The following is a 25,477-nucleotide window of genomic DNA, read 5'->3' as shown; positions in this document are numbered from 1 at the left end:
CTGATGGACGTGGCTAAAAATATTCACCGAATCGCTAGCGCATGACGCTGGCCCTTTGGAAATTTCCGGAGAATGCCAACCACCCTTTTTTTGTGAGGCAGCACAAGTCGTTCAATACACGTTGCCGCGCTCTTCATCACGACAGTATTGTGACATTGAGCGTTCGTGGCGTTCGAGCTAGTTATGCTCACGTTTGCCAGCTCGTGCTTGAGACTACGCTTTTATTGCGATAGCAATTATATGGACACTCAAAAGCAGATTTCTGCCGTCGGCGTCGCCGTCGCCGTCGCCGTGAGGTTCCGTATGACGTCATTTGGAGAAGAAATCGTCGCCGAGCGCCGAACGCTGTATGTGCGAGTGAAAGGGCGCGAGGGGCGCGTCTTTCACGGGGAGTGAACGCACGGCAAACAAACGCGCGTTCTGCGCCGTGCTCGCTTAAGGGCTGCAGAAGTAGGCGTCTCTGTTCTCCTTTACAATCACCATGTATGTAGAGCAAACGCGCCTTCTTCCGACGCGCGCGAGGCCGTGGGGGAGGGGGAGGGAAGGGAGGCGACTTTTAGCTGCGGCACGCAGTGCCTATTTATATCAGAAGCTCCGGCAACAGTCACCAACGCCGCACGCATTTTGACCGAACGCGGGCAAAACGCCGATGGCGTCGACAACAGTTCTGCGTGTTGCCGATGCTGCTGCATGTCCAAGTTTATACAGCTGATAAAGCTAATATCATTACTCCGTATAGCTCTCTACAAGTTTGCTATCGCAATTGATGCTTCGCCTTTCAGGTGAAACTGCGACAACTTTTTTTAATTTAATTAGTAAGTGAAAGTTTACGTCAATTTAAACAACCGATAAAGACCTTAAAACCTTAAGTTGTCTAATACTTTGTTGTGGCTATCAATGCTTTGCTTTCATGCAAAACTGCGACTTTTTTGAAGGTGCTTTTGAAGCAGTTATCTTCAGTACAGGTAATTTGTTCAAATTCGCTTCCGTTAATATTCCGGCCACTGTTACTTGCTTCAGTCATTTAGTTAGAAAGTGGGATTTTGATAGGATAGACTGAGACCTCGTATATAAAAAAGACGAATGAGAACGCGAGTTTAGTCTCGAATATGTTGTAGAACTTGCTAAGAATATGTTTTTCGTGTAGACGCTGAGGCCTTCTCTGCTTGGGAGCGAATGTATAGCAGCGGTGCTTCATTTGATATCCATGTCACATTCTACTCCTAGAAGTGTAGCATGAAGATTGCATGTTACCTATCTTGACTCCAATCCTCGTGCACCCATATGAAGTTCCCACTGTTGTACGCACATTGGTCCCCGATATTTAAGTGCGGAGCACTTTAAGGACTCGGGATGTCGCCTCTCGTCGGTGGGTGTCACGCACAACACAAGGTCTACGTAGGTATAAAATTACCATAAAGTTCCCCTAAAATTGTATAAAATTAAACCAAACAATTATAAAATAATAGAAAATAAGGCAACATCATGAATGAACTAATTCATTAACCCAAATTAATTAAAACTTGATCGAGAATGCCAATCTGATAACGAAACTAGTTAAGAGAGGGCAACACAGCCTCACTAGTGGAGAGACTCCGCTACGGCGCGCCGAAAGAAAGCCGTTACCGCGCTCCCGGTAGTTCTTTCCCGCCATGGACGCCCAGCAGCAAGCACGCTTGGAGCGACCGCGGGCGCTCGCCCGTCAAAGACAGCGCTGACGCAGGGCTGATCAAACGGTGCGCGCCCGAGAAGCTGAAGTTGCTCACCAGCGCAGGCAAGGTAATCCAAGCACCATGCAAAGAATAGCTAAACACAAGATAAACACAGGATAAAACAAGATAAACACAAGGAAAACACAAGGGAAACACCGGCGAATCACTGCTCCGCGCTTCCCCTGCTTTCACGTAGAGTGGAACTGCATTACCGCCGTTTACCTTTTTTTTTTTTGTTGCGTATACATTTTGGCCACTACTCTCATTTCCAACAAAATATTTACCATAAGTTGTTGCGTATTTTTTCTAACTTTTCGAAACACTTTTTTTTTCATTCCTACTGCGAGCTTTAAACAGAGCTCATGGTAGTGGTACTCACCTGCACCCTGTATTGCACACCTGCTGTAGTGCGCTGGCTGGAGTTGCTCTCTACTGTGGCAATCGTGAAGCAGCCACATTTTGTCGTCCACTCCGTGACAATCTCAATGCGTGATAATGTGTGTCCTTGCCAGCCAAGCAGGAAATTAGGGCTAGAGAGTGCTTCAAGTATACCAGCTGCAGATTTGGGGCGTATTTTCAGAGGTGATCTCGCCTTTGTGGTGGAATCAGGCGATGTACGTCGGAGAAAGCGTTTGGGCAAGTACTCGCACTGACGCACGTGGAGGATGTATAAAGCCAAACTTTCTTTGCCTCTTCGCCGGGCCTTGGCGTTCGTCATCGTTTGCTCGCAGGATATATTTGTGGAGATAGATACACAACATAAGCCACTGGTTATGTGCTGGCTGCTGTCTCGTCTAGCAGGCAACTTGGGTCACTGAGCATGGGCCCATTCTTGGTCACGTCCCCAGAATAGATGTGGCACTGTGACACATGAGTTGCGAGTCCACAAATGTACGTCGACATGTGTCGTAATTGTTCGTGCCGTACAGCTCTAGTCAATCATATTTCATTGGTGAGCATCATACATCGTCTGCGTCTTCATGACGCAGGCAGGTGGCAGCCACATATGACGAAAGAGTGCGCATGTCATCCGCTATACTGCTGCTACCACTGTAACAAGTTTCGCGTCAATAAAATTCATACATAGCGTTTGAAAGATGTGCGTCTTGCTTATTTCGCGTTATTATATTTCTGCCAATTTCAAAATACATAGCTGCAGCATCATCATGGTAGTGTTCATGGATTTTGCTAATTTCATTGCCATTGTATCGCGGTTAGACAAGCCACAGCAGAGCCGCCTCATAGGGCCTTTGCATCATGCAGACGGTATTCGAAGGGACAACCTCTGGTGACACGGGCACTGCTGTTGCTGTGGATGACATCAGCCAGGGAGAGAAGCCCTGTCCTCCTCCTGGTAGTTGCTCTTTCGAGGTGGACACGTGCAACTGGCGTAACACCGACGATCTGACCCACGTGCAGTGGTACCGACACAGTGGTCGTACAGTATCTGGTGCCAGTGACCTCAAGAACGACCACACGTTCGGTACCGCAGAGGGTGAGATAGTTTGCATGAAACGAAGTTCAAGATTATATCAAGTTGAAGATTATCTGGCTATTGTACGCCCTGTTCTTAAGCATCTTGAATGACTATTGTATTATCGCCGCATATATTTAGTGAGCATGTGTCTAGTGTTTAAAGTACCCATGTAACTACTAATATGCTTCTCACTTAGCGTATTCTAAGTAATAATGCCATATCTGCGGTTTTCCAGGTCATTACCTTCTCCTTGACTCCGAAGACATGTCTGAAAAGCGTTTTGGTCATCTTCAAAGCCAAACCCTCAACTTTGGTCCTGCTGTCTGCTTCAAGCTATACTATTACATGAAGAATGGATGTGAGTTTCATATGTTTTGTACTGAAAGATTTATTGCACAAACAGTTTGTTATTTAAAAGGCATACCGTTTGAACTAGGTAACATATGTTGGATAGCTGATATTTATGAGGCTGTAGAACAAAGGATCGAAAAACACAACAAAGCTCTTCTTAAATATGACTGGTCAAGTGAGAAAACCTCCCACAACCATCATCACCTGTAAATTAATGCGACCCTCCGTCAAAATATTGACGAGGTACTGTCTTTTCATTCATTCATTATGGGGTTTTACGTGCCAAAACCGCGATCTGATTATGAGGCACGCCGTAGTGGGGGACTTCGGAAAGTTGGACCACCTGGGGTTCTTTAGCGTGCACCTAAATCTAAGTACACGGGTGTTTATAAATTTCACCCCCACCGAAATGCGGCCGCCGTGGCTGGGATTCGATCCCGCGACGTCATTCTCAGCAGCCCAACACCATAGCCACGACGAGGTACTGTCTGCCCTTCATAAACTTACCCTTCCAATGATGTGAATCATATCCGGGTCACGGTTATATGACAGTATTATGGCGGCCGACAAGACGTGCCGTCGTCCCTACATTTATTTGGAAAGGCAATGTATCGTGCTGAGCGGCCACTCTGGCATACAGCCCAGCCGAGAAGGAAAGCGTAATCTATTCGCAGCTGGTGACACTAAAGTCACGCGAGATGCGCGGCGCTGACGATGATGGAGCGCGATGGGAACTCACGGTGACGAAGATGACACTACATGTTTGTGAGCCACTGGAACGAACGCCGAAAGGACAATAACGACACCTCGCTCTTTCATCGTTCCTTGAATTCACTGCCGTGTTTCACTTCAACACGCACAATCAACTCGCCCCAAGCTTAGTCCCCTAAATAAGCAATTAGATAGAAATAATGTTTCACACTTTTGCATTGTTACTCCTAGTACAGACACCACAGGCCCGATCAATAAAGGCTTTTGTTTGTTGTAGAGAACGTTTAGCAATTATACCTGCTTGTAGGTTATGTTTATTAGTCTGCATTCACTCAGGGGCCTACAAATTAGCATCCTCAACCCTTGATTTGCGTGAGGGCCGATGACTTTCCTGGTACATATGTAGTAAAATAACACAAGATGACCAGATTTTCTTAATTTGCTTTTGCGCTATGCAGTTAAGTCCCTACAGATGCTTGACTATACGCTTAACAATAGAGCACAATTTTTTGTCCTGGCACGTAACTAGGTACTGCAATTAGGCATTCTAGCGAACCTTTCTGCACTGCATATTCTTTGCAGTCATGAAATGGGCTTTTTAGCCAAAGTGTAGCGATCTAAACAAAGCGGGCGTAGTCTAGAGTTATTCGTTCTAACTACAATGTTCTAACTTTGAAACGACCGTTACGTTGTTCGACAAACCGATATAGTTTCCGCCTTGAGCAGCCACCAATATGAAAGGCAAATTTGCCAACTTTGCCAAGCACCAACACACAAGGCAACTTTGCAATACAGATGAAAATTTCCAATTTCGACTATTAATTGGTCTAGTATCAATATTATAATTAACGTGACACTTTATCTATATATGTTTATTTTCATGTCATTTAAAATAAGCTTTTTGAGGTGCCATCTGTTCTTGATGTGTCCGTACCTCTCACAGAAACACTGCAGTCGCTTCAGGCGCTTGTTCAAAAGGTACCTAAATGAATCTTCAACAGCCATTACAGTTGTATAGTGCTAAGTCATTAAAAGTACTGATAAGACCATCCGGTGTAAGCGTATTTATTCTCAAGTAGTGCTCTTCTTTCTGGGGTTTTACATGCCAAAACCAGTTCTGATTATGAGGCACTGCCATAGTGGAGAGCTCCGGATTAATTTTGACCACCAGGGGTTCTTTAACGTGCACTACAGCGCAAGCACACGGGCGTTTTTTCATTTCGCCACCATGGAAATGCGGCCGCCATGGCCGGGATTTGATCCTGCGATCTCGTGCTCAGCAGCGCAACGCCTTAACTGACTGAGCCACCGCGGCGGGTCTGAAGTATTGCTCGTAGCGCTGCGTTCAATAATAGTATCAATGCAGAAGTGATCGCAAATAGGCACCAACACGTGATGAGAAGGGAATATGACCGGAAAGCGACCTTACTGAAAGCCAACAAAGGCGTCCAAATTTTAAATAATGTTACTGTGTTACAGTGCAGAACAGGGGCATATCAACGAGAGAACAAACAGGGCACTGTTTATGCAGAGCCTTTGTGCAACTACTAGCTTGGACAGCAGTTTCCTTTCCTAGTTTCGTGCAATATATGAGGTTACTAAAGCAACAAGATAATCATAAAGATCATTCGTAGAAACTGCCCTTAAAACTATTGTCGCTGCAATACCGAACGAGTAAACTGCTACGCTTCTAAAAGTAGCACAGAAATTCTAAATAATTCCAACTTTATATATAGTTCTTTTTTTTTCTTTATCTCAAAGACCTCACAAAATTCCACATGCATGTTGTCTCGTTTGCTTGAAGCGGACGCATCTCTGAAGATAAAGTTCTTGGATTCATCGGGAGCCCCATCTGGTGAACAGAAGACGGTGCTTCCAACAGCTCCAACAGAGTGGACATTGCTTTCTGTGGAACGACACGACCTTCCTACACACTTCTCGGTAATAGTTGCTTTTTGTAATAAGTATTATATAGTGTTCACCATGCAAATAATTAAGATTGCTGTTCGACAGTACTGCTGCAAATGAATGGCTGCAATATACCACCGTGATTTTCATCCAAAAGAATTTTACTTTAAAGTCATGCATGAAAAACTCACTTCTTTCGCTATAGTATATCTAAAAGGCAGCGTTGCGCACTTCTAAGATTCTGCTTCACCAGCACGTACTGTACTGAACAAACGTTTTACCGGCAAACGTTCGGCAGTATCGTGGGTCCATCGGTTTCCCTAACGATGGCCAACGCAACGGTAGAGGTTGTCGAATGAAGTGCCCAGGAGCGTTCGAGCCCATGCTAGAGTTGTTCATTCAATACGTTGACGACTGTTCTTGTACCTTCGACAGAAAACACGTTCAGCGTTTCCTTCAGCATTTGAAACAACGTAGAACCGTTTAAAGTTCACAGTCGAAGTAGAGGCCTAAGGCTGCACCCTGTTCATGAGCAAGCTTGTTAAGCGGTCTTGAACCCGGCTGTCCTTCTTTACATACAGAAAGCCTACTCATTCTGGTAGATACTACGACTTCAAATTGGTGCACTTTATTACAAGCTTTCGGTCCTGTGGTCACTTGTGAATGGGACCATGCAGACGGGTTGTGACACGGTTACTCTAACAGCGGAGTTCAGAAATATAGGAGACCGCAAGTGCAATGGTTAATTACGTAATTTATTCGGAAAGCTATGAGAAACGGCTTCGAGAGTCAACAGACAACAGAAGCGTCCCCTACAGCGTCACCAACGAAGCCTGCAAAGGTCCCCTTGTATGGTGCAAATCAGTGAAGTGGTCGCATGCGTTTTTACAGCATGCTGTTACGCAGTAAGCTGTTATGCAGCATGCTGTTTTACGCAGTAAGCTGTTATGGGCTCATTCCAATAGCCGTTTCGGTTGGCGATGGTGTCAGCCTCCGCCAGAATGGTGGCGCCATCTAGGTAAGGCGCCTGCAAATGCAGGGTGCACAGGCGCACATGACCAGATGCGATTCCGATGAGGTGCACAATAAAAAAAAAAACAAAAAAAGTGATCCCCAGCCTCCACGCTCAAATGTATGCGCTCAAATAAATTTTGTCTGCCAAAGCAAATAATCCACTTGTGCAAGCAGTATTTGCGTTAGAGATGGGCGAAACGGCTCACTTCAGTGAGCGTCTCGGAACGGCTCAGCTCACTAAAATGAACTGGTTCACTTGAACGGCTCACTGGTTCACTTAAAAGTGTTACCTGTGTTATGCATATTCTATAGTTATCTGGCTTTGAAAATACGATATATTCATAATTGAATAACCGTGTTATTTGTATTTTCGCTATATTTAGGGAATATTTTTACATATAATATAAGCGTGAATTTTTCGTTGTAAGGAAACTTTCTTTTCTGATATTTGGGATAAAATGTTTATGATACTGTAACCGGCAGAATGCGACGTACTTTTTTCAGAAAAAAAAATATGTAACTTCATCGTCATTACAGAAGCTTGTCTGTTTTTGTGGTACTTTAAAATCAACTTTCGTCAAAATAAGAACACATAATGATTGTACATTATCTTTCAACTTTATTCATTTATTCACATACGTACGTTCACTATAGTATGAGTGAGCTGTAACAACATGCAAAATGAATATAGAGAAGTACAATACAAAAATCATACGAGAGATCCACGAAACTGCCGCACGTTCCTTTCGTTTTTTTTCGTTTTTTTTTTCTCTTGAGCGCACGCGCGATACTGGCGATCATACCATCAATGGCCAGGACAAAAAGAGAAGAAAAAAAAGAAATGAAGTTCTATTAGAACACAGCAGATCATTGGCCTCGTTTTAATAACGTGCTAATGATAGACGCTCAGGAAATGCACAGAAGTGTATGCCGAGGGCGACATTTTCATGACTACTCTAATTAGCACAAATGAAGACCAGGACATGGAGTGGTGCCTGACACCGGCAAGAAAAAAATATATATCGCCGAGAGCTAGTGGGGCTATACTAGTTCAGGTACAACCAAACTAGGAAGGCCCACTAAGCTTCATCAAAGTCACTCCCTCACCAGAACAGGAATTGGCCTCCCTGGTGCAGTATTCGGCCACTACCTACCTCATGACTCCGACAATTAGGAGACCGCAGGGAGAGGCCTTCGTCCTGCAGTGGACATAAAAATATAGGCTGATGATGATGATGATGATGAAGACCAGGACGTAAACTGTACGTTCCCCTGTTGTCATTAAAGACACGGAAGACCATCTTTGAAGTGTTATTGCACCAGTGCATGATGTGCGATCGGTGAGAGTCGTGAGACATCGTTCGAACAGCAGCAGGAAACGAACGCTACCATCGTTTGCCAATTAAGGCTTCTTTACTTCTTCCTTCGCTGGCATGGGGACGCACAAAAAACTAAAGGGACTGCTGCGCACACCACACTGCGAGCGAGTACGAGTAGCGCGAGTCTGCCCACGCCGGCCACCACTCGTCGGTCAGAAAACGAAACCTCGAAACCAAGCAGAAAACCCGGCTCTGACGGCATGGTCTGGCACGACTCACTAAACGAGAGAGAACAGGCTTCCTCTCTCCGAAAGAACCTCCGCCCACTTACTGAACCACGGATCACTCGCTCTTTTTTGAGCGGCTCAAAAGATCCGGCTCGCTCCTGAGCGCTCTCTAGGAACGGTTCCTCACGGCTCATTGAACGAGAGATAACCGGCTTTCTCTCTCTGAAAGAACCGCGGCTCGCGTGAACCGCAACTCATTCGTTCTTCAAAAAGAGCGGCTAAACAGACAGCCGAAAGCGAGGGGGTGGGGGTGACTCTTGCGAGGAAAGGCAAGAGGGCAGTTGCTTTCTCGTACCGCTAATAGATGGCGCGGAAGCCGCATCCAGCAGAAGACCCGGCCCTGGCGGAACGCATTGGCACGGCTCACTGAACGCGAGAGAACCGGCTCTCTTTCTCCAAAAGAACCGCCGCTCACTTTTAATGAATCACGGCTCACTCGCTCTTTAAAAAGAGCCGCTCCAAGATCCAGCTCGCTCCTGAGCGACCCATCTCTAATTTGCGCAGCGAGCATAGCCTATACAAAAATACTTCTATAGTTCAACGTTGAAGCCCTATATGGTAATTATCTCGCAGAATTGTACATGTCGTTGCGTATGTTATGTAATTGCGCACCCGATTTCTTTAGAGGGATCCACATTAAAAAAGCCAAGGAGACTCGACTGGATTTCCGTAATGGTTCTACAACGATACAGGTGCTTGCTGTTTTGACATACACTGACCTGACTTGTACACGTGTATAAAAAGTAAGCACGTGATTACAGTTACAATTATTTAATAAAAATCTATAACATATAAGCTTTGAAGCGCAAACATTCAGAAATGGGAAAACCAGTGAAAGGAGAGAGCAGACAGAAAGACAGGATTGCGGACAAATGGTAAACTCTGGTTTCTTTTTGCCACCCGCGAGCAGTGGCGCAAGGGTTAGCCGCTGCGCCCGGCTTCTACAGCGCGTGCTATACAGAATCAGCCGTGTGACATGTGGCGGTTAATGTCTTTCTGACTACGCTTTCCTTTGCACAGCGGTAATATAATTTGTTGCGGTGCAGAAATCTTGTATTACAGTAAGCACCTACTCCAAGGTCGATCCACATAGGTCGCGAAGCTTCGGGCGAAAAGCGGTTCAGAACCAATTGTCACCGACATCAGCAAGGGTGGTTATGGGAGCAGCGATTGAAGCGCGACTATGTTTGGAGGGAATAAACACTGGGAAAGAAAAAAAGCGTTTTTAAATTAAAGCGAGACGCAGTTAGATTCATTCAACGAAAATAAAATTCCCAATTCATTTTATATATGCATGGCGAGAAAAGATACAACTGTATTTTACTAGATCATTATCAATATATACCTTTTTTTCAGGGCCCACCGTGAGAGCGCCCATCGATAGCGGCGGGCGTTGACGCCGCTATCACTTGCCATGCCATGCAACTCTAGGAGTGCGTGGAAAGGCGCGCTCGTAAAGTTCACCTGTTACAATACGCCCCCCTCATATGTGTTGTGTTGCATGTCGACGTTTATCTGAATTAGGTGACGCGGGTAGTTTTATTGTCTCTTAACCTGTGCACTCAAAAGTAGTGAGTTGGGACCGTCAGATACTTGTTTAGTTGTTTTCGTGCAACAGCGCTGGCCGACGGGCTTGGCGTCCGACGAAAGGACGAGCACTCTACGAAATCTACGCCCAAAGTGTTCGTCGGCCTCCAAAGAAAGTATGTTCTGAGCAACGACGCGATTTCGACACCCGTACGGCTGATCTTTTCCGGCATCGCTTTCGCGCTGAAAACTCGGAATGCCCATGAAGTCGAATGGCGGGGCATTTGAATATACAGCTCTAATGGCAGGCCTCCGAAAACAAAGTTCGCGCCTATGAGAACAAAATGACGTCACTTCTGTTTTTGACGGATATGACGTCAAATTATTTTTTCTTCCGCCGGAAGTGTTCCCTCCTCACACAGATGGCGCTAAGCCCCATGAACCGCCGGTAAGCAACCATGTTTTGAACGTATGGGCTTCTATGGAAACTTCGCTACCAGGTATATTTACCTTGCCTACTCTACCAAGCAGTTATCTTGCTATCAGTATATTATTAATTACAATTAGCATTTAATTCGCCACGAAACTAATTTAGGAATACCAAAGAGTCATCGATTACTTGCACGTTAATTTCATCGGAACTTTTATTAAAACTGCACAAATAACATAAGTAGAGCGAGCTTGCCGGTCTGTTTCAGTGGGTTTTCTGCATGTTTCACCTGTATTATACCCTGACTAGCAGCAATTGCTTTCAAAATTTTTTGTCAGTCGCCCTTCATTTCTTCGTAAAAACATATGCTGCTATACACTGAAAACTCACTCGGTGCGCGCACTTGAAGGAAGGGCGATGTAACGCACGTACACCGGTCGTAGAAATTAGCGACCAAAGGTCGGGAACTATCCAGTGACAATGGAAAAAGCTAAGCCTAAACTTAGTGAACTTAAACGTTTTGGTGTGGCGGTGTCCGTACCAGCCTAGAAACACGAAACCGCCGCGAGATGCCGAATGCAGTGCGGACAAAACAGGCCAAGCGACATGCCTTTAAGGTGAGAAACACATACTGAGTGCGGCGTTTGTCTGTCTGAAAAAGCACATCTGCAGGGGGGCACAACCGTGGCTGTTTAACTGCAGTTCCCGCCAAAATGAAATGCGCAAAGCTGCGCCACTTGTTGTACCTTGTATCGCCAATAAAGTAATTGAACACTGCTAAAAGTAATTGAACAGTGGGCATTACTGAATGAAAAATGTAATCGTTAAACTACAACACAAGCAAAAAATATGATTGGTGTCAAGTAATTATTAACTTGTAATTCATTACGTACAAGTCTGCCACCGACCCAAGTTGGCGTCAAAGAGATTCACTGTAGAGCGGCAGATACACAGTAGTGGCACATACTCTAGTTGGCATCAAAGAGGCCCATTAAAGAGGGTCACATACCCACTGGCACATACCAAAAGGCACATAGCCAGTGGCACACTCACAAGTTGGTCTCAAAGAGGCTCGTTCAAGAACGGAAGATACCCAGTTGCTCATACCCCGTGGCCTCAGAAGCACACCTCAGAAGCACATACCCATAAGTGCATCACAGTAGTGCATATCCAGTGGTGGCAGGGACGCATACCCATGAGTACATACCCAGTGCACATACCTACAGTGGCGCCACCTAGTGGCCCCAATTGCACATGTTTAGGTTGCACTACCTTCGGGATCGCTCATGAAAACAACGAGATACACCCCAAAATTGCGTTGGCTCGGGGGAAAATGCTTCAGAATAGAATATTTATAAACATAATTGGTGAAGTCATAGTCCAGGAAACTATTGGACTATTTCTGCAGCGAAATTTTTTTCTTTATCACAATGCAGATTGTCATTACTGGCAGCACCGGAAGTTCTTCGAGTGATCTGGGCATCGACGATATTGACGTCCATCCGGGAAAATGCGACTCATCGATGGTTACGACTGTTTCCCCGCAGCCTGGTAAGCGATTGTCGAAACTGAGTGAGCGGAAGTTTGGGAGTCCGCCATGTTTGTAAGTTTATTTATTGGAAGATAATGAGCTGTCACTCCCTATTCTAATTCTTCCATATTCTTTAACCTTTATTTTTCCGTTTTGTTAACGTTACTGAATAAACATGCTAAAGCATAATAGAGGAGACTAAAAACGATAACCAGACGTTTGTTTTCCCTAAGAATACGTCGGAAAAAATAGCAGCACAAATTTCTTCGTCGAGGAGTGATATATATTTATATTATATCGAATAGATAGTATATGGAGTATTAGGAAAGTTCTGTAAAGAGAGTAAGTCTAACAAGCAAGAGCAGATGATATTTTAAAACTTTGACTAATTATCTGCAGTACAAAAAATTCTTAATTTCTTGATATAGAACTTGAAATTTATTAAGGATACGAAGCAAGCTAATGACGTTGATACAAAACAATATCGCGTGCTGAAAGTGGGGAAAGAAGAAAGTACATGCCCATGTTTCTAAAAAAGCACCTTTGTATGACAATAATTCAATATCTTTTGTTATGGTCTGTGGAAGGTATGTAAACTATTCCGATGTCGACTGTTCCAGGAGTTTCTACAACACAAGATGTCTCTACTCACTCGTACATCACAGAAAGTATGGCGTCTTCAGTGACAGGTAATGAAATGTTTTAAGCTCCTTTTTGACTTGCTTGTGATTTAAGAAACGTGTGACTAGCACAACTTTCGAGATATTGCTCCTTCCTATGTGCTGCGAAATACATTGGAGTTGCAGCTACGTTTCCCAGATGCATCCGCAAGTAGTTCGAGACCACCTTAACTATTCCAAAATGATGACAGCTTTCAAGACACAACATTTCAAGACACGACATATTCAATAATTGGCACAACTTGCGAAGACGAGCAAGACGAAAAGTGCGGTCATTCAGAACGTGTGGCTATGAGCAATAGAAAATATGAAGTGGACAAACGCATTCGACATTGAGAAATGTCAGATGCGTTAGTGGAAAAGATATACCTTAGAGCGAGCGTGAGGACTCCATTAGGTATTTCAGAGGTCATTTTTATTAAATCAGCGCGCTGCCCAACAAGACAGAGACACGGCTCCAAAGCAAAGCTGCAAGCTAATCACCACCAATGAAAACCTTCCTATTGGTAAAGACGGGTCTCACGAATTGACTTCCAACTGTGGGCATCAGGATCAGAACAAGGGCACTGGCCACTTGTAAAAGACACGTGGCGAATGTGCAATTACTCTTAGTGGAAAGAACACGCAGTGTTCATTTGCTCCAACTGCAATGTTCATCTCGGCCTCAACAAAACACAAGAACTCATTCTTCAATTTCGATCCGTACTTGAGCCAGCAAGACCAAATGTGTTGGTATTCTTAAAATAAACAAGACAGAAACACATCGACAGAAGACAGGGTCAAAAGACAAAAACAAGGCATTCGTTTTGTGCGTGCCCAGCTGCATATATGTTCAGCTGTAGCCAAAGTACAATTAGTGACATATAGCAACAGACACTCAGCGGTGCAATAAAATTTTTCAGTAATGCATTCAATGTTGTGGCGAAAGCCTAATAAGCCAATAAGTTTGAAAATCTACCCGCCGTGGTAGCTTATAGCGGCTATGCAGGGCGTAGCGCTGCTAAGCACAACGTCGGGGGGTCAAACTCTAGCCGCGGTGGCCGCATTTCGATGGGGGCGAAATGCAAAAACGCCCGTGTCCTATGCATTGGGGGCATGTTAAGGATCCCCAGGCAGTCGAAATTTCCGGAGTCCCCCATTACGGTGTGCCTCATAAACACTACGTGGTTCTGGCACGTAAAACCCCAGAATTAAATTTTCAAGTTTGAAGATCATTGTTCAAGTCCAAAATAAATTGGGCATCAAGCGCTTGGCCAGTTTGCAGGTTTCAGACGTGAAAAAACACAACAGTAAGAAACGTAAAAAAGACCACTTTTTCGATGATAATCCCGGAGAGCATTCCGAGAAGTATTTGCAGTCACTTATCAATATATTTTTCTAGATATGGCTTTCACTTGAAATCCGCCAAATTTTAAACACGTAAACTTAGCGCGCAAGATCCCGTTGCGCGCTGTTTTGAAGCTCTCTGCATTGATAAAAAAGTGTATTTGTAAATATGCACATGCTGACGGCCAGGCTTTCTGCAATTTTATTGCGATAGCAATTATATGGACACTTCAACCGGATTTCTGCCGTCGGCGTCGCCGTCGCCGTCGCCGTCAGGTTCCCTATAGATAAAATCTTCGCCGCGCGCCGCATGCCCGCGCGGAAGCGTGCGGGGACGCGCGCTGTCACGGCGAGCGAACGCACTCAATCTCCCATGCGCAAGCAAGGAAGCGGGAAGCCAGCGCCAGAGGGAGCTGGGGGGGGGGGGGGGAGGGGGCGCACTTCTACTCTGCCAGCAACCGCGCTCGTCGCTCGCTCGCACCGTCGCGTATCTCCACACGGCTCTGACCTTTATGCGCCGTGCATTCGCCGCTCAGTTTCCGTTGAAGCGATAGACCGCACGTACCTTCACCCGCTGCTTGCTGCCAGCGTTTTGATAGTCGTTGTCTGCAGTCATTCAGTGTGATCTATTCATGTTTGTTTGTGCGCGCTCATTCAGTTCGTAGTTCATTCAGTTAGTAATAGTCGGGCCACATTTTCCAACGCACGCTACACATGCAATGCTGCCCGGATCGGCAGTGCAGCGCTACAGGTGTGTCCCTTCGCACGCGCTGCCCACGGGAAGCGCTTCTCATTAACACCACCGTTTCACAGGCGCCTTCTCGTGGTGATCGAGTCTCTCTTCATGTCGGTCTACTTACGCCGCAGCACACCTGCTTACTTAATCAGCTCATGTTTACTACAATTCATATTGCTACCAAAGCCGCTCACCTTACTTCGTATGGCATTGCTGTGTTGCTATCGCATTCATTGCTTCGCCCTTAGGGCGAAACTGTGACATTTTTTTTTTGATACTTTATTTTTCTGCAGCTTCTGCGATAGGAAGTATATGGGCACGCCATATAATTTTCCGCCGGCGGCGACTGTGTCGCGGGCAATTTCCGTATAAAGTCCAAGTGCGATAACTTCGCGGCCGCGCGCTGTATGCTGTAGGTGCGAGTGAAATCTTGCGACGGTGAACCCAGAAGTATGGTGGCTTGACGCGGCGGCGTCTCATCCCGCGCGCCAGGGAGGATGCGCGGTCTTCTCACGTGTGCAAGGGAGGGGGGGCTGGAGTAGCGCGAAGATCTGCGCGCGATAGGAGTTGGTGAAAGAGGGAACGTTAGGGCGCATCTCCTCTTCAACTCCGGCTGCGTCGACTGAGCGCGGCTACCCGTGTCATGCCTTGGAGGCAATCTGCGATGGGATGGAAGGCTAGGCGATCCTAGATAGATGATGGCTTCGTGCGAGCTGTGTTGTCGCGCGCCTAGTTCGCATTGAAGTGGGGTTCAGCTCGAAGGGGAATTCGCTCGCCACTGCTACCGCTCTTCATCACGTCAGTGTTCGGACAGCGAGTGTCCGCGGTGTCGATTTAAATATGTTAATGTTTGCCTGTGCACGCGTGACACTGTGCTTGTTAACTTAGCAAACGAATGTTTACAGCAGTTTATAAAGATGATAAAACTAGCAAGCTCACGTATAGCTGTCTAAATATTTGCTATCCCGATCAATGCTTCGCATTTCGGGCGAAACTGTGATTTTTTTTATTGTCTTTATTTTTTGTAAATTTTTTGATGCTCCTCTGGGCCTTATGTATTCCACTGCGTACGACACCCAAAGTTGGTATTTAGCTCTGGGAATGTCCACACAGCTAATCCTGTTCTTTCGCTGTTTTGTTGTGCGCTAAGTTTGTTGTGCTCAAAGCGCTAAGTTTTGCATAGGGTGTGCCTTGTATTCATTATCGACAGCTAAAAGTCTGACTGCGAGTGGCACCTTGTGAATCGGCACAACCGTTGTGTTTGCCACTTAGTTTTTAGAAATCACTAAAGTATAACATTTTTTTTCTTTTGCTTGCCGTCTTGTATACTTATGATCAACGTACTTATGTTTTTAAGCGAAGCTTTATAGGTTCACAAGTGTCGGCGGTTGTGGTGGTGGTGTCACGCTGAAAAATGGACCGATCATGGCGATAGTGCAGAAAGGGTCCAAGCTCAATGGCACATACCAGGGACAAGAAAGAAAGAGAGAAAGTAAGGAAGACAGAAATAAATAGAGAAAAAAAGACAGAAATCACGTGCGGCGCACCCCCGCATTTGGATATACTGCACGTGTGATCACGTGGCACGCGCGGGACCAATCAGGTTGATTTGGTGTGTCGCGAGGCCCTAGGTACTTAGAAGGAAAGCGGGTTGGAGTGCGCTCCTCCGGGCTTACCTCGCCTCAGCTCAGTTTCGGCGAACAGGTGGGAAGGCCACGCGTGGTGCGCACTGCAAAGGAACAAGCTGCGTTTGATGAACGCCGGCGTGAACTCGCTCGGGAAAGGGCTCGTCGTCGACGTGCCAATTCTAGCGTGAGGGCTTCCCTAGCCGAGCCTCGCCGTCAGCGAAGAGCCGACGATACCCAGGCGAGGGCTTCCGAAGTCGAAGCCCGCCGTCAGCGACCATCAGAGAATCCCGAGGCGATGGCTTCCGAACGTTACCCTGACGAAGGTCAGATACACACACACGACAAGCATCGCTTACCCCCAATTTCTCGACAGGGGAAGGGCTGGTGATATTTTGTTTGGTAGCTGGTGAAGCTGTTGTCGCTACGCAATTTCTTGTTGTATTACGCCAACCAGGTCCTATTGTTTCTGGAGTCTTGAAGAAGTTTTCGCTGACGACTAGTTTTTTTTCTTCATAAGGGCTACCTCTTGCCACCAAGGAAATAACAGCGGCGCCTATTACAAGTAGAACAGGTGCTGTTTCATCGCCGGTGCCGTGGCTTCAGTGTGCACTTGGTCAGTTCAACTGTCGAGACGGCGCCACCTGCATACCGAGTGTGTTGGTGTGTGACGGCGTTCGTGACTGTCCCAACGGACTCGATGAAAAGTGCGGTACGTATCGACCCCCATGAACATCCGCTCTACCTGACACACTGTTTATCGATTACATGTCCCTAAGCTAGATGAGGCAAGCTGGTACAATTATGACACTCCTTCTCACCCTCCATAAAACACTGTTGATCCTTGATAAGGACAGACATACTTTGAATTATCAGACTTTGAACTGCCGAGAGCCTAAAGGCGTTAGATAGAAGAGTAAAAAAAAACTGCGAAAATATACAGGAAATAAAGAAATTGTGATGCATGAGAGTGGCACTAGAAGCGTGAAGGTATTTATTTTATAACTAGGTAAACTTATAAGATGGAGGCGCTTCAACGGATGATGACATTCTTAATTCTTAAAATGGTTGCTATAAGTTTCAACACAAAAATCTTCCTTACTGTTATATGAAGTGTCTCATCGCATCCACACTTTGTCGCTGTGTTTCCTATCGCTCAAAATATAATATAAGCTATGTGCTTATGTGTGAGTGAAAAGTAATATTTTGGCACGAAATCTCTGATACTTTCTCTTTCCGGTCTTCTCTCTCATCGCTCTTTCTGTGTCCTCCGCTTTGATAGCAAGCGTTGTGCCACTTCTGCGAGTGTCAAACATTTGCACCTGCGATTGCTTCTTTTCCGTTTTTCATCGTTATAATCGAATAAGAACAACAACATAATTGCAATAAAAATTACAATGATGTTATTTTCAGAAGAATCTTAGCATTGAAAAGGCATTTCAGGAACACGTGATAGAAGTGGGAACACGTACCGCATTGCCATTAGGTTTATGGCATTGCTGCACTGCTGTATGGTTATGAACTTTCCTGAAAGGAGGGGCCGGGGCTTAGCAGTTGCCAACATGTGTTGCAAGGCTCGATCAGCTTTCAGCCAACAAGATCCTCCTCTTCCTTCTCCTCTTGAATCACCATTATAATTTGACTGCTGATCAGCATTTATTACATTGATGAGTTTTCTTTTCTCACCTTTTAGAAGAAAATTCTCATTCGGTGCATCATCGGAAGTGTGAAGGTTGCCTTCGTTTTTTCTTTTTATTTGGTTTGCAGGAAGCGCCAATGTGTGCAAAGATGATGAATTTTTGTGTGCGAGCCGCTCTCCCGCTGATTGTCTTCCACGTATGCTCTCTGTGATGGAAAGGAAGACTGCTTCGGAGGCGCCGACGAATACTTGTGTCGTGGTGGGTAGCACGTCAATGCTTCAATTATTTGACTAAAAAGATTCAAAGCTGGCATGGTCTTCATAGCTGAGGAGTTTCATAGAGGTTGGCATGGAAAAATTTTCAGCTCTATAACACTCCAATGCTACTCAGTGTGATGACATTGGGGTACCCTACCGGCCCTATCTTGGTATAAAAGCAACGAAACTATTTTGGGGGCACCGCTGTGAAGCCGAAATTGCGTGAATAGCTATTAGTCCCACATGTACCCATGGCGGGTACATGTGTACCCTGAAGTAGATAAATGATAGCAATGCACAGCTCCTGTAGTGGCGATTAGATTTGCTTAAAACAACCAGTATATTTAAAGAAATGATATTTCCATTTTAAGAGCTTGCTTAACATATATATGTATTATTGCATTATTTGTATTATAACGTATCATAATGTATGTTATAACCTATCAGAATGCCCGCTCTTCCTGTGCCTCAACGGTGGTCTCTGTTCATGGACCGTTCGGGAGCCATACCCCTTGTGCCTTTGTCCCTATGACTACGAGGGCCGTCGATGCGAGATCAACAAAAGGTCTCTGCTAGAGGATCAGCCACAGAAGCTCCAAGGTAACGACCCTGTGTTATAGTTTGAAACGTAAAATAGCGCCAACTTGATCCGGTTGATACATGTTGAAGTTAAACACGGCAGCAGCGCGTGGTACAGGGCGAATGAGAAGAAAACGGACCAAACGCCCACCTTGCTGAACCTTTATATCTTGCGTTGTACGCGGTAAAATTTATAAAGTCAGCGCTTCGTCTGTTTTCTTCTCTTTTGTTCTGTCTCATGCGCATAGCAATTTGAGTGATGCCACATGTAACCAAATGAAAATTAATCGTGTTAACATGCAGCACTTGCGTATCTATGCTAGAAACGATGATTGAGGGGCAACAGTGTCACCTTTTAGCATATCCATTTATGCCAAAATTTGAAGGTACATGTATTTTCTGTCCTTTTGTTACTCCTTTGAGCGGTATCTTCGATATGTGTGTATGGGGGGGGGGGGGGGGGTGCGCCTGCTTGTGCATCTCTGTCTGTTACGAAATATTTACAACTTGCGAGTTCGTGTTTTACGGTTTTCTTAATTAAAGTTACTGTTAGCTGTATAGAAATTTCCCCGTAAATATTTCAAAATAGTATTGTTGTAAAGTTGCTGTGCACCTGCAACTAGTGTGCCGGCGGTTATCAACAAATTGTAAATGTGTGCCAACTACGGTGAGGTGAACACATTGCCGCTGCCTTCGTGCCGTGGCGCTGCGGAGCTTTCAACTCAGGTAAAGTTCTCCATGTGGAAGCAATATAAGCTATTGAATTCATTTCATCTAAAAGCTGGACATATATAGAAAATAAAGTATACCACATGAATTTTTTTTGCAGCCCATTTTATAATGCACCCTTCTCATTTTTCTTTTTTTTTGCACTTAGCACGAAAAGACTGGCCTTGTGGGGTTTCGCTGCGTTTTAGAACCCTAAGTGAGAGCACTTTTGAATGCCTCAAAACGCTAGAACGTTACGACACTAAATATAGTGACGTTATAAGAAGCAGAAGAATACATGGTAGGCAAACAGACTGTTACCATAAACTTACGCCCTGACAAGCCTGGTATTGTGGGAACGGGTATTTCAATCGCGCAGACAATATGCGACAGCTTGGGCGTCAATGAGAACTCCATTCAAATGCCTTCAGAAAAACGTATCGCACATCGAAAACTATTTCCGTCGCTCACTGAACCGATTAAAAAAATAAGAGAATAAGACTTGCTCCAGCACTGTTAACCTAATACAAAGAAGATGCTGTCCCCACATGCAAGGTCTACGTTGTAGGTTTTGATTCACTCTGTAGGTTTAAATTGACTCTGTGACAGCATGATTCCAAAAAAAAATCATAATCTACGAACTATCTGTTCTACCGATATCACTAATGACAATATTAAATAACTGGACAAAGGGACCTTAGTATGCTCCCTCTTTGTATGCAATGCTTCATATCTCTCAAGTGTACTTTATATCGACACACACGGCTACCAGTGACTCTTCGTTATTATTTTACCTTTTTATTATTCTCAAAACAACACTGGGGATGAAAAATGATGCCAATGAAAAAGTCACTCATTATTTCTGTCTAATTCGCAACTTTTCTTGCAGATGTTGGCTCAAATGGCCCTATCGTGACTGGCATTCTTGTCTTGCTGGCCTTCCTACTAATAGGAGCAGTGGTCGTGGTTGCAGTTTTGAGGAGACGACGAGTACAAAGATTGTGAGCTTTGCACCTGGTTTACAATGCATGCTTTCCTAATCCAAATAACTAAACCGAGGTTTCGGTATTCCTACAACATATACATGTATGCGTTGTGTGCCAGGAAGCTGTGATGTAATTACCTAGTGACCGTGCGCTAGATGTAAATGCGCACCTTTTTTTTTCTTGCAAGCGTACTTGCTAGCGCAGTTTCTTGCGAGGCACTTCACAATACGCGAAGTAACCAGATTGAAATGTTCACGCAGTTATTAAAACTTATTACTTAATATGTTGTAACTTCTGCTGTGAAGACAGAAAATGTTTAAAGTATACTGATTCATGAAAATTTTCGTTATACAATATTGTTGATGTTACTATATACCATAAAGTGAACCAGCCTTGTACATTCTATTTCTTTTTTTTAGAGATCTAATAGTCAATTTCGCAATAATGCATACTGTCTGTTTGCAGGCGCAACTGCTCAAATACTACTTTTTGTTGTTTGTTCAAATGTATAACGCATCTGTTCTGAACATCTCTTATTGTTAACAGTTTGTAAGGAAACCGACCCGTCTTCCACGTGCTTTAAACACAGCTTTCTTTTTTATATTTTCAAGTGAACGCACTGACTGAGAACACACCCGCTATTACATGGTGCTCATTGTAACCTTAACGAGTTTCGATTTCAGCGTGCTAAGCAAGATAGAATAATAGCCCCTGACGATTAGCTGTTACAGTATCGGCTAATCTATGTTGTTGTTAGTTCTGTGAACACAAAGTAAAAATGCATGCATTTATTATTTTTTTTTTGCTGTTGCGACTTTTACACGATGATTGTGGATAACGTTTTTCTTCACTTTAGGAACACACCAATGTACATCAACAATCCGTCTTTCAAAGCGCCAGCTGAAGACACACGTAAGTTAGTGCTGTAGAAGAGGTATTACTTTTCAGCAAGGTCAGGGAGGGTGTGCTGATGACACTGACTTTGCAAAATTATGTGGTTAGTTTCAATTTTAAAACGACGAAATGAAATAAACTTATTAACAATTCTACATATAAAGCATTATATTACATGAAAAAAACTAATATTGACAAGAAGCTAGAAACATCTTACCTACAGTGCTTTAGCGATAAATGTCGCTGGAGGCCCTCGGGTAACCGCCGGGACATCGGTTCTCCGACTGACACCACGTTTCGATCGAAGCGGCCGTGACACTGATAAATATTACAAAGTTTTGGAATATCGTTCGGTGCTTTAAGTACGTCAAAGCAGCACTAAACGCAAGTCCTTTGCGGTATGCTATGGAATACGTCCGTTGAAGACTTTTGGGTAAACATAGTGGAACGCAACGCTAACGTAAAGACATTCAAATTAGGGAGCCAACATGTAAGACTCTCTTGCACGTAGGCTCCCTAGTTAAAATACTTGCATTGCGGAGTCTGGTGCGTTGTGCTAAATATAGCCAAGCAACCACCACCCATTAGCAATCGTCTTGTCGTTTGTATGCCGACGGCGGCTCGCCACATCTATGGATGCCCTAACCGCCAAACCATCTTAGAAATTTGATGCGCTCTGCGCTCGTAACTAGCGCTGCAGGTGAGTTTAGAGGCAGCGATAGCTCATGTGTACAGTTACTGGCGATCAACGATAGTGAGAGCTCAGCCATCAGAACTACCGTACAGACTCGTGTGAGGGCTGCACCCCAAACTCGACAGCCCAAACTTTTGGGGAAAAAATTTCGAGCGGAGAAGCAATGGCATTCGGTGCACCGATACCGCGTGGCGAATCAGCGAATAAGTGCGTCCGCCTGCCACTACTAGATGGCGAGAGCCATCCAATAGTGGCATCTACCACATCTAGTAGTGGTAGTAGCGGCATAAAGTATCTCGAGCCATCTAGTAGTGGCCCTTAGACGGGACCTAACCGAATTGTTCAGTTCCATGTAACGGCTGCACCTCGTCGACATTGGGACAAGAAAGTGCGGCCTTTACATGAGTATATACGGTACTTGCTCTGATGTGGGAGCCATAGGTACTGCCATGCTTGACAGCGCTAGTTCATCGCGTACGTAAAGATTACGGACGTTAAACTTGCCAAATAACACACGTTAACATAGCGTATATCAACCATGGAAACTCAATACATAGGGTACATGCAAAGTGAAGGCAACACTATTAAGTTTACGTGTTTAATACGTTTATGGTTGCCTGCAGACCTTAAACTGGCTTCGTAATAGGTTGCACTTTCCGATTGACGTTTTCGTTCACTGTGTCATTTGCTCGTGAAAAATAAAAGGCCGCTAATCGATAGGCAACATCTCATAATAAATGAGGAACTGTACTCACGATAAACTCGCTTCGGGCATAAATTCTAAATTTCTTAACGTAGTGTCCAACGCGACACCAGGCAGGAACCACGGGCATCCTATCGTCAAACTGAATAAAGTATGCGGGATAAATAAAGTTATCGAGAAGTACGGCGTTACTTGCTGGATCAGTCACTGAACGACCACATCAATTGGTATACGTAAAAGTTAACTGATCAAGAATTGTGCTTGGAATACCATTTCTCACTTTAGCTTACTAAAAAAAAACGGCGGTTATGCCTACGTCATTGTTTTAAGTCACAACCACTATATGCACTTACGTCATTTTACTGCATAAAGAGCTTATGCACACGAGTTATTGCATTCATTTTGTACATTTTCAGTTGGTGTATCTATTTATCAATAAAATATAAATCGCCCTAACCTTCGTAATAACTCGTGAAGATTTCCAACGTCATTCTCAAGTCACACGAAGCTTATGAAACTCATTTGAATTCCAGCCACGACGGCCGCATTTCGATGGGGGGTGAAATGCAGAAACGCCCATGTACCGTGCATTGGGTGCCCATTAAGGAACCCCAGGTGGTCAAAATTAACCCGGGATCCCTCACTACGGCGTGCCTGATAATAAAATCGTGGGTTTGCCAGCCAAAACTCCCCAGTTCAATTTTATTATTCTTTTATTGCTCACTAAACGAATTCAACGCTATAAAAATATGAGTAACACGGCAATTTCTGCCTTTATTACTGTCTCACACTTTCAAATATCAACATATTCCTCATAAAGAATAAGCGCCTTTTATGGAACAGTGAAGGCGTACCAAGCATCACAAAAAATGTTTTTCTCTTTTTAAAACGGTTGGCGACATGCTACTGCACCCTTCGTTCAATAATTTATTCGGTAATATTTGTCGAAGCATTTCAAAGGACTTTGTTGTACTTCACTTAAATTGCCGAAAACGTTTAATTTCATAAAATTATTTTGCGACGTCATAAAATATTTGCGACGACAATAATGTTGTACCATAGAAAAAAAACTATAATGTAGAAAGGGTCCACTGGACAACTAGTGTAAATCAATTTCATAGTGCTAGTGCACTCGCATTTTTGTGGTAAGCGTGGGATATATCTCACTAACTACTCTCTCATTTTCAGAAACTTCCATGTGAGGCTAATCACCCCATCATCGAAACCGCATGAACAGCGACGTGGTTGGCGTTCAAGGAAAATGAATAAAGATAATAAGTTTTTTCAGGGCTTGGCGACGTTTGCCTCAGTTGCTTTCTCCGAGGCTTGTCGAGTTCCTGCGTACCGCTCAGTTTGTTTGTGTAGCGTGTATGTTAGATACGCACCGTATTCAAACTATATGTGCGCCCAAGAGGACAACGTTGCATAGGCGAAATTACACAAAGGAAATTCAAGTACACGCTTTCGCCATTTGTGATTGCACTGAGCGATTTCCGTCAGACAGGAACTGGCACATACCCCGTGCTCCAAGTCGGCGTCAAGGAGTTTCATTGAACAGTGGTAGCTACCCAGTCCCGTATTACAGTGACCCATGTCGGCGTGAAATATGTTCTTTCAAGAGCGGCAGATATGTACACATCACCACTTACTCAGTGCCCCAAGTTGGTCCGATGTTTAGTCTCGAACCCTGTTCCCTGAGTACAGCAGCCCGCTGCCCTACCCATTCGTCCATGAACTACCCAGTTAACAAGGTACGTACATACATCCATACAAGCATGCATGCATACGTACAAGCATGCATACATACATACAAGCATGCATGCAAGCATACGTACGTACACACATACATACACACATACATACATACGTACATACAGACGTACAACCGTGAGCAAAAGTATACGGACCACAGGGTCGCCGAAAAAACTAAATTTCTTCGCGATTAACAGATATAAACTGAAATTTACGAGTACACTAGAAAGTTCGCAATGTCAAGTTTGGACTGCAGTCCTCAATTTCAAGTTCCAGTTGCAGGTAGTTGGAAAAATCGGCTTTATCGCGCAATCCCTGGTACGTATACTTTTGCTCACGGGTGTACATACAGACATACGTACACACATAGCTAGCTCCCGAAAAGTTCGTGAAATACCCTAAGAACGCTAACGCATGAAAATGCTAGCGCATGAATATATTGCGGCTATATCACAATCGACAGTCCACAATTTCCAAGTTGCTTCAGTGCTAACCGCATCAACGTCAACATTAATACATCCCAAGATGAGTTCAGCCGGAATTTTTAACGCTATTGGCATTATTGGGTACTTCGTACACTTTGCGGGGACTGTCTCTCTGCCGACCTGTCTGCAACTCTTTCGACATACT

At 44.5% G+C, this 25,477-nt stretch overlaps 1 protein-coding gene across 1 annotated transcript in view; it reads left to right on the top strand.

Annotated features, from left to right (window-relative positions):
- LOC119450643 (MAM and LDL-receptor class A domain-containing protein 1-like) overlaps window positions 1–24,386 on the top strand; it is a 127,661-nt gene extending 103,275 nt beyond the window's left edge. Inside the window, exons 35-45 of the mRNA XM_037714157.2 lie at window positions 2,976–3,207; window positions 3,425–3,547; window positions 6,056–6,192; window positions 12,173–12,287; window positions 12,888–12,956; window positions 17,155–17,346; window positions 18,402–18,532; window positions 18,979–19,131; window positions 20,708–20,819; window positions 21,661–21,716; window positions 24,284–24,386. Of these exons, the coding sequence (XP_037570085.1) occupies window positions 2,976–3,207; window positions 3,425–3,547; window positions 6,056–6,192; window positions 12,173–12,287; window positions 12,888–12,956; window positions 17,155–17,346; window positions 18,402–18,532; window positions 18,979–19,107 (1,128 nt within the window). The 3' untranslated portion in view covers window positions 19,108–19,131; window positions 20,708–20,819; window positions 21,661–21,716; window positions 24,284–24,386. The remainder of the gene's footprint in view (window positions 1–2,975; window positions 3,208–3,424; window positions 3,548–6,055; window positions 6,193–12,172; window positions 12,288–12,887; window positions 12,957–17,154; window positions 17,347–18,401; window positions 18,533–18,978; window positions 19,132–20,707; window positions 20,820–21,660; window positions 21,717–24,283) is intronic.
- The last annotated feature ends 1,091 nt before the right edge of the window (window positions 24,387–25,477 follow it).

Source organism: Dermacentor silvarum, chromosome 4 (assembly GCF_013339745.2).
Source record: "Dermacentor silvarum isolate Dsil-2018 chromosome 4, BIME_Dsil_1.4, whole genome shotgun sequence".
Taxonomy (NCBI): Eukaryota; Metazoa; Arthropoda; class Arachnida; order Ixodida; family Ixodidae; genus Dermacentor; species Dermacentor silvarum.
The sequence above is the reverse complement of the archived record's forward strand: the minus strand, read 5'-3'. Positions and strand labels throughout refer to the sequence as shown.